Source organism: Cynocephalus volans, chromosome 14 (genome assembly GCF_027409185.1).
Source record: "Cynocephalus volans isolate mCynVol1 chromosome 14, mCynVol1.pri, whole genome shotgun sequence".
NCBI classification, from domain to species: Eukaryota; Metazoa; Chordata; class Mammalia; order Dermoptera; family Cynocephalidae; genus Cynocephalus; species Cynocephalus volans.
In genome coordinates this window covers 61,465,744-61,481,610 of record NC_084473.1, presented here as the reverse complement: position 1 = coordinate 61,481,610, position 15,867 = coordinate 61,465,744, and the positions used below count along the sequence as shown (strand labels likewise).

The window sequence follows — 15,867 nt, the reverse complement described above, 5'->3', positions numbered from 1 at the left end:
GGAAACCAAAACAGTCTATTAGAAGGAAAAAAATCTCTAATGCAGTGGTACTTTGCTTTTATTTCTAGTTTTTTTCCTTACGTATTTAAAGTCATACAAGGCTAGCCCGTTAGCTCTATTGGTTAGAGCGTGGTGCTGATAACACCAAGGTCATGGGTTCAGATTCCCGTAGCAGACAGCAGCCAATAAATAAATAAATTGAATGAAAAAAACCACACGAGAAATGAGTTGTTTTGTCAATAACAGAACACTGAACTGAACTTGGCCTAACAACTAACATAAAGTTATCAATCTTGCATTAGCAAAAATAAAAATATGAATAAAAATAAGAAATGAAACTAGAGAGAAAAACAATTAAAAGGAAAAACAAAGACAAAATTCCAGTTTTCTTTGAAAAATGTGACTTTATTTTCTGAATCAAAAAGAAGTGTATTCTTGTTAAATTTAGAATGTTTAGCTTTCCATTGATCTCTCAAAATACTTTCCAGATATTAACAGTGCTCAGAACTGTGTAAAAGTTAACATCCAATATCACATTTTAAAGAAAAAAACTTTACACATAGGACTTATTTCTAAAAAACGCTTCTCAAAGGCCAAGGCATTGGCAATGCCAATTTAAAAAGAAAAGAATTTTAATCATTATTGGAAACTTACGTGACAATGGGTTTCAAGAACTAAAAATCAGATCTTTTTAAAACAGAAATTTTTTTTAAATTCTGAGGGAAGCATACCTGACAACTTCAATTAAATGTAATACTCCCCCCAATCCCCAAATTATTAAATACACTGTTCCACCTTGGAAGAAGAAAATTATAAAATGGAATTTCTAAATTATAATATATATTAACACACCATTTAACTGTCATGTTTGCTAGCAGAATTATGAAATCAAAAACAAATTCTACATTCAAGGGACAAATGATAAATGCTTTCATTGTTTTATTTAAAAGTGCATCCCATTGTTTGTTGCTTTCTACCCCCATATTTTAAAAACATGACCAAAGGCCAAGAGTCAGTCCATTTACCCAAACTGAACAGTCAGTAGGTACTGGTCCTACCTGTGTGTACTTTAACAAGCCCAGTACTCAAAAGGCTGGAGGTATTTATAAGAACATGATTTAGGAACACTTTAGAATCCCAAAGTGACTCTGTGATCCACATACTCAAAATCTACTAGACATTATTCATGGGCTATTCATATGTACTAATGCATGTCCAGCATGCAGGCAAACTTACTTGTTCAAATTGAGGTAAAACAGACTAAAAATACTTAATATTAACAGAAGCTGCATAATTAAAACTAACCTTCTTTTGCTGCTTATTTCATATAAACTAATTTTTAAATTTTCTCAGAAAAAAGACTCTCACAAAAAAAGCCAATAATTTCTCTGGTTTCAGTCACCCCCAAAATTAAGTCATTTCTTTCAAAGCCATTATTAGCAAAGAATGTTTTGAAATGAAGGAAAACATTTTTTCCCGAATCTGCATTTTGTACTTCATGTGATACAATTTCTCATTATTTTATTTTTCAAATTTAGAAAGAATTCATGTCTAGGTACTATTTGATATTATTTCAGATAATAAGCAATATCGACAGGATTCACAAACAGGATTTTCTGTCTGGCACAGTCTGCTAACGTTTACAAAATACTAACTATTCTCCTTTCAGGCATAGAAGATGGCTGAGAATTAGCGATTATGATTAGTTTTTCAGCACAAATACAAATTTAAATCTTGATTTTGGGGGGGCCAACATTTTACATAGTCAAACTTTACTCCACTTCCAGGTTTCAAATCAGAACAACAAAAAGCTAATGAAAATTACCAAATTGGCAATAAGTTCCATATTCCAATGTTATTTTTAACCCAACAATGATAACTTACTGCCAGTAATCATTTATATGTAACTGCTTATTTTATCAAATAAGCATGGGTCAGTTATATAAAAGAATAATTTGCAAGAATGGTACTTGGCACTGGGTTACCTTAATCCTCTAAACAGAAGCATTAGGAAACACCAGCTCTTAAGCACTTTATCTGTAAATCTGAATTACCAAAAGCATTTTTAAATGTTACTTTTCCACTGATAGACTCTAGGGAGTCTAGTCCCAGCTAACATGGTTGATTTTTAAAAAACAAATAAATCCCTAAGCCACCTGGTAATGGAATACTACACTTGTTCTTCATATCATATGGAAATAGTTCCACGCAGACCAAAAGTAGAAGAAAACCTGCCAAATCAAAGTACTGTAATAAAGTTCATCTTACGTACCCCAGGGTAGAAAAACCTCAAAAATCAAAATCAAAAGACCACCCACTCCCCCCTACTCCACACGCAAAAACCCACCCAAAACACTCCAGTTCTGAGCCTAACATTTCCCTAAGATGTTAACAGGAGAAGCTTTAAGGTACTTAAAGGTGCAGCAGTAACTGCCTAAAGCGCCACACTAAAGAGGAAATGCCCTAAAGGGTTCAGCGGCTGCTCACCCATCCCTAACCACCCCCACCCCAGTAATATGTAAAAGATCCTGTTAAAGTTTTTTCCTTATGCTAATAAAGGCATACCACCTAGTGTGCTCAAAAGACTAAAACTAGCAGCATTAGAGCAGAAAAGTGAAAACAGGAAGCCTAAAGGAATGATCTAAATGCCTACTTAGAAGAAACAAAGCAGCAGACAGGACCCTTTGCCCTCTAGTTGTGTTTGTACTGAAGTGGTTGAATTAAACAGTCAGATTTACCCACATTAACAAAAATTTAACAAAGCTTCCCCAAGACACCAGAATAAAACTTGACCTTTCCAGTCAAAGGGCACAGAGAGGCCTTTTCCACGTCTTAGAGTTGAATGAGTTCAAAGACTGGCAATAAAGGAAAAAAGAAAGCATGAGGGGTGTGATGGGAACGAGCTTTGGATTTATCGAACAGTCACACCAAGTTTCTCCAGCACACGGACACCCTTTTCTTGGTACTCTTGTCGGGTCATCCAAAAGTTGTCTTTGTCTTTCATAATATCTGCTAGAACTGCACCACCCAGGAATACCATATGCTTTCTGCGGGGTGGGTCTTCAATGCGGATCTTAAATTTCTAAAGGAGAAAGAGAGGATAATGAAATATCATATGTAGTGCTTTCTGCTTCGTGTAAATGATCTTTTCATATATTCATTCTTGTTGAATCTCACAACAGTCTTGGGATGTAAGCAGGACAGCAGGATTGGTATCTGAGGTACAGAGACATTTAATAATTTGCCCAAAACTCATAGTTAAAAGAGACCACACATCCATCCCAGTGTGCTTGGAACAGTCCTGATTTACATCTGTTGTCCGATCATTACCACCACCCCTTTTCACTCTCAAAGTGCCCTAATTTGAACAATAAACTACACAACTGATCACCCTGAGAGCCCAAGTACCAGAGGCGTGATTACAGCAGGTTTTCCCATCAACTGGCAGATGAGCATATGGGTAAGTCACTTAACTGTCAAATGAAGTCTAGATGAAAGGATTTGTATATTTCTTCAAGATCTAATGCTGCTATGATTCTAGTCCAGAGCAAAAGAGTAAAATTTAAGTTCTTATTTGCAAAGTTCACTTTCTATTGTCTCAAATTCATATAAAATGTTATCAAAATAAACAAGACCAAATATGGTCAAGACAAATTATGGGGATGTTGAAGAGAATGAATGGAGTAAACCAAAATTAAAGACATTCTGAGAAAAGTTTTATACTCGGTAGCTACAATTAATTGTCTAAAAAGGACACATCCTGATCTATATGGTCGGTCAACACCTGAATGAGAAACCTTAAAATGACATAGCCATTTTTATTTCCAGTGTCATAAATACCACAAAAAACACTCAAAGTAACTATGTCATTCTAAATTATTTGCCTTTATGACACATAATCAAACTATCAGGATCTGATAATGTATGTCACGGAAAAACATCAGTTTACTTATTAATCAGTTCTGCGACTAACCTACTGTTTTAATTGTTCTAGTTACTTTTTCGCTCATAGGTGGGGTCAACAAACGATTTTTGTAAAGGGCTAGATAGTAAATACTTGAGGGTTTGCAGGTCTCTGACAACTACCCAACCCCACGTGTAGCTAACAATAATACGTATTAGTGTGTGTAGGTAACACTATGTAAATAAGTGGGCACAGCTGGCTGTGTTCCAATAAAACTTTACTTACAAAATCTGCCAGTTCTGGCACAAGGGCTGTAGTGTGCCCACGCCACCCCTGCTCTATAGGTGACTTAGCTAGCCTCTGAAGACACTGCTTCCCCTGTTCTTTCTCAACCCGCTGCTGTTTTTCTCTCTCGCACACACTTCCTTCCTAACCCTGGAGGTTTAGTAACAGGAGTTCTTGTTCTTCATTGTTGCTTCTATCTCCCTCCTCCCTAGAACTCCACAGGCCCTCTGAAACTCATTCCACCAGACTGTTCCATCCACCACTCCTCCATGCCAAAGTCATCCATAGATCTCCAGGTTTTTTCTCCTCGGTCCTATTCTGGTTTGTGCATGCACATGTTCTCTCCACCATTTCCTGACATCCTTAGTTACTCTGTCCTCCTCTCCCTCTCATACTCACTTGGCAAAACACCAACTCGGTTTATCAACTCCCTGTTTTGCACATGTCCTCAAGCAGCTGAACAAGATGGGGAAGAAACTCAGCATCTTGCTTTATATGTATCACTAACCTCAACTGAGCACTTACTGCTCCTTGGCAATTCGATTACATTTCTCTATTCTCTCTTCCATTCTCCAAGACAACCATTTCAACATTCCCCTCCAATTTAAACCTCGACTACCTCCCCCCTCCTCTCATAGCCTCCTAACTGGTCTTTCGACGTCCACATTTGTTCCCTCCTCCCCCAAGAGTGTATTCACCACCCTAGACTAAATGATCCTTTAAAAATATAAGTCAGATCCTATCATTTCTCTGCTCAAAACCCTCCCACGACTTTCTATCTCACTAGGAGTAAAGACAAACCCTTCATCATGGCTGAACAAGGCCCGCCTCCCTGGTACATTTCTGCCCTCATTCCTCACCCCTGTCCCTTGCTCGCTCTGCTCCAGCCACACTGGCACACTCCCAACCAGGGCTTTCGTACTGTTTTCGCATTCCCAGTGCTTTTGCACTATTCCTGCCTGGAAGTTTTCCCTCAGATAGTCAGATGGTTCACTCCCTCACTCGATTCAGGTCTCTGGTCAAAAGTCACTTCATCAGAGAAGGCTTTTCTGATCAGTTTATGAAGGAGCATACCTCCCTCCCAACCACTACTATTTTCTAGCTCCTAACCTTACTTTTCTTATAGCACTTAATACTACTGACAAATTATTTTGATTAAAAGCGAGGATTTTGTTGTTGTTGTTCACCACTGTTTTGTTTGTCCCCAGCACCTTCTAGGTATTTGGCACCCAGAAGGAGTTCAAGAAATTTTGCTGAACAAATTAATGATTACCTGAGACTGATTTCAAATTATATATATATAACTCAGTAAAATCAGAAAAATGAGTGACATACTTAGGCAATATGGCTCCTTTCTAGTCCTTTAATTGATTAATGTATGTGAGTGCATACTCACATACATTAAGCAGATTTAATTTAATTTCAACAATTTGAGTCATATATGAAAGAGGTAACATTAGTGTCCCCAAAACATATAAGTACTCTGTAATATGTAATATCATTATTTAAAAGTTGATCAAAGTTGATGAGACAAAACGTAGAGATTAACCCAGGATTAAATGACTTTTGGTTGAGTGCATAGCACTCATAGCATACTTTCACATAGGCAGGAGTTTGTTTAAAACAAAACAACCCATGCCAAAGAGACCACTTATATATGAGGGGTCTTCAAAAAGCTATGGAAAGAGTTGCATTGGCTTTCAACTCCATTTTTCCATGAACTTTTTGAACTATTTCTATACTAGTATTTTAAACTATACTAGTTAAAAAATTTCTTTCTATTGTACATATCAACAACTAACAATTAAAGTCTACTTCAAGAGCTATGATAAGTTATTGAGATGCAAAAGAATTGGAGACATGACATTTTTATAACCTGATTGGGGAAAGAGAACATGCAACAAATAGCCAAAAAAATAACCTAAAATCAGAAATATCACATAGGCCAAGAGTAGTGGTGAAGGCTGATTACATATCTAAAAAACAAGTTTAAAAAAAAAACCCATGTGGGGCATTTATCTCTCATTGGTATAGCAGGTTCTTCCCATGCACTTAGAGGCACCCTGGATTCCAAGCTAGCAGTTACAGATGAACCAGGTGCTTGGCCCTAGACCTAGTCGCTTCCATCCACTGAACAGAGGTGACCAGGTAGTATCACCATGCTAGGACAGAGCTTACCTTGAACCATTTATTTCTTCCTATCTCTTCCAGACTATATTTGACTACAGCAGGAATTTATTTAGAAAGACTTCTTGCTCCCTCTGGTGGCTGTCAAGATTCACAAGCTACTTTATAAGGTGTTAAAAGAATGTTAACAGTCGGATTACTGATACTTACAGAAAGTTTTTCCACATCTCCCTTTAAAACTCGTTCTAAGTAAAGCTGTTTAAGTTCTCGTTCCAACCGCGATGGCAGGCCAGGGTACATAGTAGACCCTCCAGAAAGCACAATGTGCTTATAGAATTCAGATCTAGAAAGACACAATGGGGCTTCAGATTAGGGAAATATTATCTCAGGATTACTGTTATTTGCATCAACCTCAGGGAGTTGGGAAAATTAAATAAAGTTCCAAATGTAAATCACAGGGCTGAATGTTTGTTATTAGGACTGTTGTTAGACAACAATCCCTCTTTTACATATAAAATCTTTTTTATAATTTTGATGAAAATACTTCTAAAAGCACATGATACACTTTCTTGCTAATGTAACTGTCTTTTAATGACCAAGGTTTACATTACAAACTTCTAGTATTTGACTGTTATTATAGTGCTTCCCTGGAACCACTGAGATGTGGTTGTTTACTACAATTAGCCATGTTCTCCTTTGATTCAAATTCCTGCTTTCTGATTTTTCCATCTGCCTTTTGTAGTTTTCCCTTTTGTTCCTTTGCTTTGAGGCTGTCCCTTTTATTTTTGGCTAGATTGAATGTTTGCTTCTTATAAAAGTCCCCTCTTCTTTAAATATGCTGTTGGTTATGATACCAGATAATCAAATCTAAAATAACTGCAAGTGTAGTTTAAAAAAAAAAAAAGGAATCTGAGTGAGGCTCTGAGGAACTCTTCTCACAGTAAAGTTTGGGAGCTGAGTCACATCCATTTTGGCCTCATTCAAACTTGCTTCCAGGTTTTTACTTGCTTACAGGCTCTCAATAGCTAAGGCTACTGCAACTCTAAGGTTCTAGAAAAGCACTGTTTTCATATTTAGTTGTCAAAGCATTCACTGTGAATGTAGCATAAGCCAAGCAGTTGAAGTACAGCTACACGATATGTACACATAAGTGCTTACATGTATGCGTTCAATATGCAGAACACACAAAACAAAATATCTGCTGTGCCACTTTCCAATGCAAGCTCAGTGGAAGGGATACTAAATCTGATTCCTGTGCTTTAGGAACACCAACACTTTAATCAACACCAACAGTAAAAGACTTTTAAATATAATTTTGCTGTTAATGATCATTAAATCAAGGGACAAAATGTATAATCAATTATGTTTCAATAAAAAAACAACAAGGAACAAAAACATCTACCCAATCCCTACCATAAGATTTTACCATTATTACAAAGGCTACATTAGATTTTTGATAATTATCTACTAGGTATACAGCTTATTATGACCCAACCGCTATTATTATTAATTTCTTTATTATCCTGGCTCCCCAGACATCCCACCAAAATTAATTAAGTGGTTATTTAATTCAGGAATAAGCAAACAAACACTTGCTTTACAAAATGCTTCTGGGTGAATTCTTCTATAACCCAGGTGTAGAAGAGGGTTTTCTAACTATGACTCAAGCTGTAGATGCAATAAAAGGTAACATTATAAGTCTTTTTATATGACTAAATAAAACAAATTTTTGCACAGCCAAAACACAATGAACAAAAGACAAACAGCAAATTGGGAAAAAATATTTGCATCAGATATCACAGAACTAAAAGAAAGAACTTATAAAAACTGAGGGGGAAAAAAACACAAAAACAAAAATTCTCGAGAATAACAGGCAAAAGCCATGAACAGACAATTCACACACACAAAAAAGATAAAATGGCCCTTCATCAAATAAATATATGGTCAACTTCTTTTTTTTTAATTTTTCCTTTTCTTTTATGGCAGCTGGCTGGTAGGGGATCCGAACCCTTGACCTTGGTGTTATAAGGCTGCACTCTAACCAACTGAACCAACCAGCCAGATAATTTTATTTTTAATTGACACATAATAACTCTACACATTAATGGGATACAGAGTGTATTTCAAGACATATTTACAATGTGTAGCAAATCAGGGTATTAGCATATCAGTCACCTCAAACATTTATCATTTGTGTTGCAAACATTCAATATCCTCTCTTCTAAGTTATTTGTTCAACTTCAGTCCTAATAAGAGAAATGAAAATTAAAACTACACTGAAATAATTTCTCACTCAGATTGGCATAAAAGTAACAAACTTGACAAAACTCTGTGAACAAGGCTGTGGGCAAACAGGTACCCTCATATGTTACTGGTAGGAAAGAGAAAGGGTTAGGGTTAGTACAACTCCCATAGTAGGGAATTTAGCAATACCTGACAGAAATACATGCATTTACATCAAACTGAAAAGCTTCTGCAAAGCAAAAGAAACAATCAACAGAGCAAAGAGACAACCTTCAGAATGGGAGAAAATATTTGCAAATCATACATCTGATAAGGGGTTAATAGCCAAAATATACAAGGAACTCAACTCATTAGAAAGAAAACAAATAACCCAACAAAAAAAGGGCAAATGACTTAAATACAAAGAGCCAATAGGCATATGAAAAATGTTTGACATCCCTAATCATCAGGGAAATGCAAATTAAACCATAATGAGATATCATCTCACACCTGTTAGAATGGCTATGATTAAAAAGAGGAAAGGTAACAAGAGTTGGCAATGGAGAACAGGGAACCCTGTACATTGCTGGAGGAAATGTAAATTAAATTACTACAGCAATTATGGAAAACAGTACAGATGTTCCTCAAAAAACTGCTATACTGATAGAATCATATGATTCAGCAATCCAACTGCTGATATATATATACATATTCAAAAAATTTGAAATCAATATGTTGAAGACATATCTGCACTACCATGTTCACTGCGGCATTATTCACAACAGCCAAGATACAGAATCAACCCAACTGTCCATCAACAAATGAATGGATAAAGAAAATGTGGTATATATTCACAAGGGAACATTACTCAGCCTTTAAAAAGGAAATCCTGTCATATGCAACAACATGGATGAGAACATTATGTTAAGTAAAATAAGCCAGGTACAGAAAGACAAATACCCCACGATCTCACAGGAATCTAAAAATGTTTAACTCATAAAAGCAGAGAGTAGAATAGTGGTTACCAGAGGCTGGGGGTGGGGTATTTAAGTGTTCTCACCACAAAAAAAGGTATGTGAGGTAATGCATATGTTAATTAGCTCAATTTAGCCATTCTACAATGCATACATATTTCAAGACAAGTTGTACACCATAAATATATACAATTTTTGTCAACTGAAAAAATAAATTTAAAAAAACCTGCATTTACCCTATGACCCAGCAATTCCTCTCCTAGAATAAACATGCCTAACAATACAAAATATACGTATCAACAAGGTTATTAACTGTAGCATTATCTGTCATCACAAATAGTGGAATCTCCCTAAATAACCAACAATAGAATCATTAAATTAACCAAGATAAGTTCACACAATGGAGTACTTTGCAACTGGAAAAAGAATGAGGAAAATCCCTGTGAAATGATATAGAATTATTTAGGATATACTGGTAAGTGAAAAAAGCAAAGTACAAAAGGGTAATTATAGTATGCTACCTTGTGTGTAAGAAGAGGAAATAAGAAAGAATAAATCAGAAACTAAAGAGACCATTTACCTATGTATGGAGGAGAAGATACTTCTAAGTATACTTTTTTGTATAGTTTTGACTACACAGTTGATGTTCCACATATTAGGAACTATTTCAGCATCAAGATAAAGACAGCTGGGCCGAGCCCGTGGCGCACTTGGTAGAGTGCTGCGCTGGGAGCGCGGCGCAGCGACGCTCCCGCCGCGGGTTCGGATCCTATATAGGACTGACCGGTGCACTCACTGGCTGAGTGCTGGTCACGGAAAAAAAAAAAAAAAAAAAAAAAAAAAAAAAAAGATAAAGACAGCAATAAATTATAACCCACTGAATAAAACAATTTAAGTCCATACCAATATTAAAAAATAAATAAGGGAGAAGAAAAAGCACTTCATTATGATAAATGCCAATTAATAAATATAGAAGGAATGATGAAATTAGGAAATCACCTTTTGCAACCATCACAACAAAAATGGATTTGGACAAGAATCATCAGTGGATGCTAATGGGGTAGAGGGGCAGAATTTGATGAGAATAGAAAACAGTCAACCCTTTGTATCTGTGGGCTCCATGTGCAAGGACTCAACCAACCAGAGATTGAAAACATCCCCCCCAAAAACACAATAAAAAAATAACAATACAACCCTGGTCACCTAATGGATAAAAGAAAAAAAAAAAAAAATACAAATTAAAAAAACCAATACAGTATAACAACTATTTACATAGCATTTACATAAGCAATCTAGAGATGATATAAAGTATACGAGAGGATGTGCATAGGTTATATGCAAATACTACACCATTTTATGTCAGGGAGTTGAGCATCCACAGACTTTGGTATCAGAAGGCAGTCCTGGAACCAATCCCCCACAGGTACTGAGACAACTATATTTATATAGTCTCAAAGTTTTTCTACACAAATTACTTGTTAAGTAGGAAAGGAAAAATAGTAACACTATACAGTGTAGAAAACAGGAAATTTCACTAAGAGCTTAACATTAACATCATCAATAAGGAACAGACATCATCTCTGGATGTGATACCCAGAGAAAAATACATCACTAGTGTAGTATTCTAGCCCAAAATGCACAACCTGAATCTAATTATGAGAAAATGGACAAACCCAAATTGAGAAAAATTCTTTGCCCGTACTCTGCAAAGATGTCAATGTCATGAAAAATGGAGGAACTGTACCAAATAAAAGGTGACTAAAAAACATGACAACTAAATACAACGTGTGATTCTACACTGGAGGGAAGAAGAAGTGTATAAAGGATATTATGGGGACAATGGATGAAATTGAAATATGGATGGTAGGGAAAAGCATATCAATAATAAATCTCCTGGGGCCGGGCCCGTGGCGCACTTGGTAGAGTGCTGCGCTGGGAGCGCGGCGACTCTCCCGCCGCGGGTTCGGATCCTATATAGGACTGACCGGTGCACTCACTGGCTGAGTGCCGGTCACGAAAAAACGACCAAAAATAAATAAATAAATAAATAATAATAATAATAATAAATCTCCTGAACTCAATAACTACTCTGTGATAATACAAGAGAGTATCATTATTCTTAGGAAACACAAATTGGCAAAGAGAAATGATGCATTCAACCTTCTCTGAAATGGTTCAGAAAAAAAATAGAACAATAAAGCAAACATGCAGAATATTAAAAACAGTAAAATGGTGAAACTGAATAAAGATATATACATGAGTTTTCTGTATTATTCTTGTAACTTTTCTGTAAGTTTGAAATTATTTCAAAATAAGAAGTTTAAAGTGGCTCCTGAGACACAATGATGGAATATATATTGTTCAATATCCAGTACCATCCTACCAAAAAATTATTTTGCCTTATCTCAAAAACATTCATGAGATAATAGTCAACTTGGTCATCCTAACAATTAATATTCCTTCCATTTCTGATAAATAACTTTGAAACCGCAATTTCTAATGTACCTGGTATCAATGTCAGCTGCCTGGATTGTGTTAAAAAGCAATTCAGCAACACCAACTCCCTCAACATTGATCAAGTGAGGCTGAAATAAAGCTTCTGGTGCTTCAAATCTCTCTCCCCCAACTTTGATAATGCGTCCATCTGGGAGCTAGAAACCAAGAATAACCAGATACCAGTCAGCAAAAGATTAAAATTTCCTAGTGTTCTCTCTAGAACACTAGTACTTTTAAACACATCTGTTCTGTAACCAAAATCGTTATCAAGAACAATTTTTCCTAAAACATATTTTGAAAAGAAAAAATGTAAAATAAACTTAAATACATTTCAGAGAACTCTTCTTATTATTATCGTGCTCTGTTTTGTTTCTAAAGATGGTATACCATGCCCCAAATACCAGGAATTTCTTGGAGAAATCACCAACGTATGCATGACGTTCCATGTGTGCAGCAAAGCATAAACAGGCAGTATGGACCAAGAGCTGTATTCTGATTATTGCTGGTATGTGTTAATGTTGCTTGTTTTATAATTCCAAAATATTTGTGATTTTATGGATATTTTTGCCACGTAGAATAGACACATCAAACATTTAAAATAATTTTCTTTTACCAATTACTCTGTGGAACTATTATTTTGCCACCAAAATACTTTATGACAGGTATGCTACACCTGTCAAATCATTTAATCCAAAAAATGTTTTATGATCACAAAAGTTTATTTATTTATTTTTTGTCTTTTTCGAGACCGGCACTCAGCCAGTGAGTGCACTGGCCATTCCTATGTAGGATCCGAACCCGCGGCGGGAGCGTCGCCACGCTCCCAGCGCCGCACTCTCCCGAGTGCGCCACGGGCTCGGCCCCTATGATCACAAAAGTTTAAAGAACACTCATCTAGACTACTTTTTATTAGGCAAAGATTCTGCTATATCCTACTAGGTCCTAATAAATTTTAAATAACCGATAAACATAATTTTAATTTAAGCAAATAAGATTTAAACAATAGGTATCATCATAACTATAGGACCTCGTGCAGAAAACTTTTAAGTCACATTATGGTTATATTTAATTAAATGAGAAATGTTAAGTAGAAACTCCCTCTCTTATACCACCCACCTCACAATTCACGGATTGACCTAAGTAACAAGCAGGCTCAGGTATGCTGGCATTTGACATATTTCTATACACAATATGAGAATTAGTTTTACATTAACATTTCTAACAGTATATTTACTTATAATAATATAATTACAATAACTATATTTAGGTTCCAAAATTGATTTACAATATGACAAAGTACTACAAAACAAGTTCCTTAAAACATTAATACCACGTAATTGTTTACCGATATGTGCAAAGCAATCACATTTTGCAAAAACTCCAGAATTATCTTTTTATAGATTTTATTGAGTTTCTTACAAAAAGGATAACAACCTAAACATTTTACCCTTAAAAAACAAACAAACAAACAAACAAACCCTCAGGAGAGTTCACATGCTATCACCCAACATATGTAGAGAAACTTCACACAGCAGACTCTTACTAGCAAAATCCCTTTACTTACCACTTCAAGCCTCTCCGATAGTGTGGTTTCTCTCTATGCTCTGATTGCTGGCCAGCATGGGATCAAGTTTGCCAACTACTTCTAGGAACTATTAAAACTAACTACAGGCACCCCATTTCTCTGCACCAAATCTTATCCTATCCTGTATTTGTCCACTCTTACCCCTCTTCACTTATTATTCATCAATTTACTGTTTCATACTTGTATATATTTTTGTAACCTATATCAAGTTCTTTGAGAAAGGAGGGAAGTAATAAATAAAATGTTTTACACTTCTAGCTCCCTCATCTTTTGCCTTGTGTCACTTTCTTCCAAACAAGTCAGGTACATGAAAAATTAGAAATCTAGTGAAATTGTCAAGAAGGCTTCACAAAAGAATCTCCAGGGCAAATCTGGAGATCATTAAGTTACAAAATGGGTATTATTGTGTATTTGGGTCAGTATCTTTAAAAAAAATATTTAGGAAAATTTAAAATTACTTTAAAAAATCAGTTTTGCACATATTTATAAATATGTAGAGCTAACATGTATATCATATGGTTTAAGAATACTTGCTTCTACTGCCTAGTACTCTATTTCATATTAGTAATAACTAGATCAAAGATAAAATATGGAAGTATTTTATACCTAGATGAATTTAATAGGCTTAAGATGGTAATTCATTAAAAGTCTGTAAGATCAACTCCCCTGGTGCTGTAAAGTATAACTAAGTTCTAAGTCACATTAGTTTCAATTTCAAATTAGCGTTTGTTTTGAACACCTCATTAAGAAAACATTAAGTCAGGAAACGCTGCCACCTACTGAATTAGTAAAGCAATACTCTAGGATAACCGCTAGTCCCACGAAATTCTGGAAAGTCCTGTAGTCTAATGAACTTGAGAAACAGGCATAATACAGTCTTACAATTGTGCACATATTAGCATATCAAGGGCACTGAGAAGTCCTACAGCAAAGTGAAATGCACTGTCTCTCAAACTTACTTGACAACGTGACCTTTTTAAATTTTTGTGAAACTTAATAATATCAGCGAAATTACATTCCATAAACAAATGTTGAGAAACATTATTCCAGATACTAGAATCTCAAAATAACTTGTCATATCTAATTATATCCTAAGATAGAAAGTAATTTATGTTTCCTGACTTAATTCACATTACATAGTGCCCTAAAATAATTAAATCCTAGAATCTATTTTTTTTTTTTTTTGAAAGTCAGTTCCTCTGTGAAAATCACAGAATCTTAACACAGGACATTAAAAAGTCACACATACACATATTACAACTCAAAACAAAAGTACTGATTCCAAGAAAACCTTCTTAAGCTGACACCAGTACTCATGGCTGTCCATTTTTAAACCACTGGAAATACTTACTGTATAAGATTCAACTAATACTGTGGTTTCTAAGGCCAGTTTCTGCTCTTGCTCAATATTATATCCCACATAACACAGTTTTTCTTTAATCATGCGAACCGTTTCAAAATCAGCAGAATGGTTGAAGGCATATCCTCGCAACAGAAGCAGCTGATACAAAAAAAAAATAGCAGTTCAAGATAGATCTGAATGAATTCCACTCTGCAAAAGCTATTAATGCTAGCTAAATATGTTACATCAATAACAAATACAATGGGGAATGGATCCTCAGCTCCTACCAAATATTTCAGAAGTGGGGATTTTACCTGCCATATAAGGATTTATATTTCAGTTTCACAGAGTAACAGAATTAACAGTTCATGAATAATAAATGGGTAAAATGAGCTAAAAAAAAAAAAAAAGCCAGTTTTTAGAAAGAGTAACTGAGTACTAATGTGTAGTTCTGATAATCAAAAGAAGCATATTAATGAACAAATATGATTTCAATACTAAACTCCTGTAGTACTCAAGTTGCTCATATAATCATTGTCATATTTACAAAACACCCTTCGATTTTAGAAAGTTTTATCCCCTGCTTTTAGTACTGTGTCTGGCACATATCAGGAGGTCAACAAGATTTGTTAAACAAATGAAGAATAAGAGAATTGTTGGGATACTCAAAGGTATAATCTCCAATGTTATTTTTTTACTATTCAAAATACGTTAACACACTGTACATATTTGTGAGATACCCTGTGTTGTTTCAATACATGCATATAATACACAATGACTGACTTGGGGTAGACAGTGTAATTTTGTACCCATTAGTCTACCACTTTTCCTCCCCTTCCCACCGCCGTGTTGTATTTCTTAAATGCTGGAAAATATTACTATTTTAAAAGCAACTTGCTGAGAGGAAAACATATATAATATGCATCATAAA

At 35.3% G+C, this 15,867-nt stretch overlaps 1 protein-coding gene across 2 annotated transcripts in view; it reads right to left on the bottom strand.

Annotated features, from left to right (window-relative positions):
• Positions 1 to 398: 398 nt before the first annotated feature.
• ACTR2 (actin related protein 2) overlaps positions 399 to 15,867 on the bottom strand; it is a 32,985-nt gene continuing 17,516 nt past the window's right edge. For both annotated transcript variants that reach the window (XM_063078631.1, XM_063078632.1), the window contains 4 exons: positions 14,946 to 15,095; positions 12,019 to 12,164; positions 6,527 to 6,659; positions 399 to 3,082 (listed from right to left, as the gene is read on the bottom strand). In XM_063078631.1, the coding sequence (XP_062934701.1) occupies positions 2,912 to 3,082; positions 6,527 to 6,659; positions 12,019 to 12,164; positions 14,946 to 15,095 (600 nt within the window). In that variant the 3' untranslated portion in view covers positions 399 to 2,911. The remainder of the gene's footprint in view (positions 3,083 to 6,526; positions 6,660 to 12,018; positions 12,165 to 14,945; positions 15,096 to 15,867) is intronic.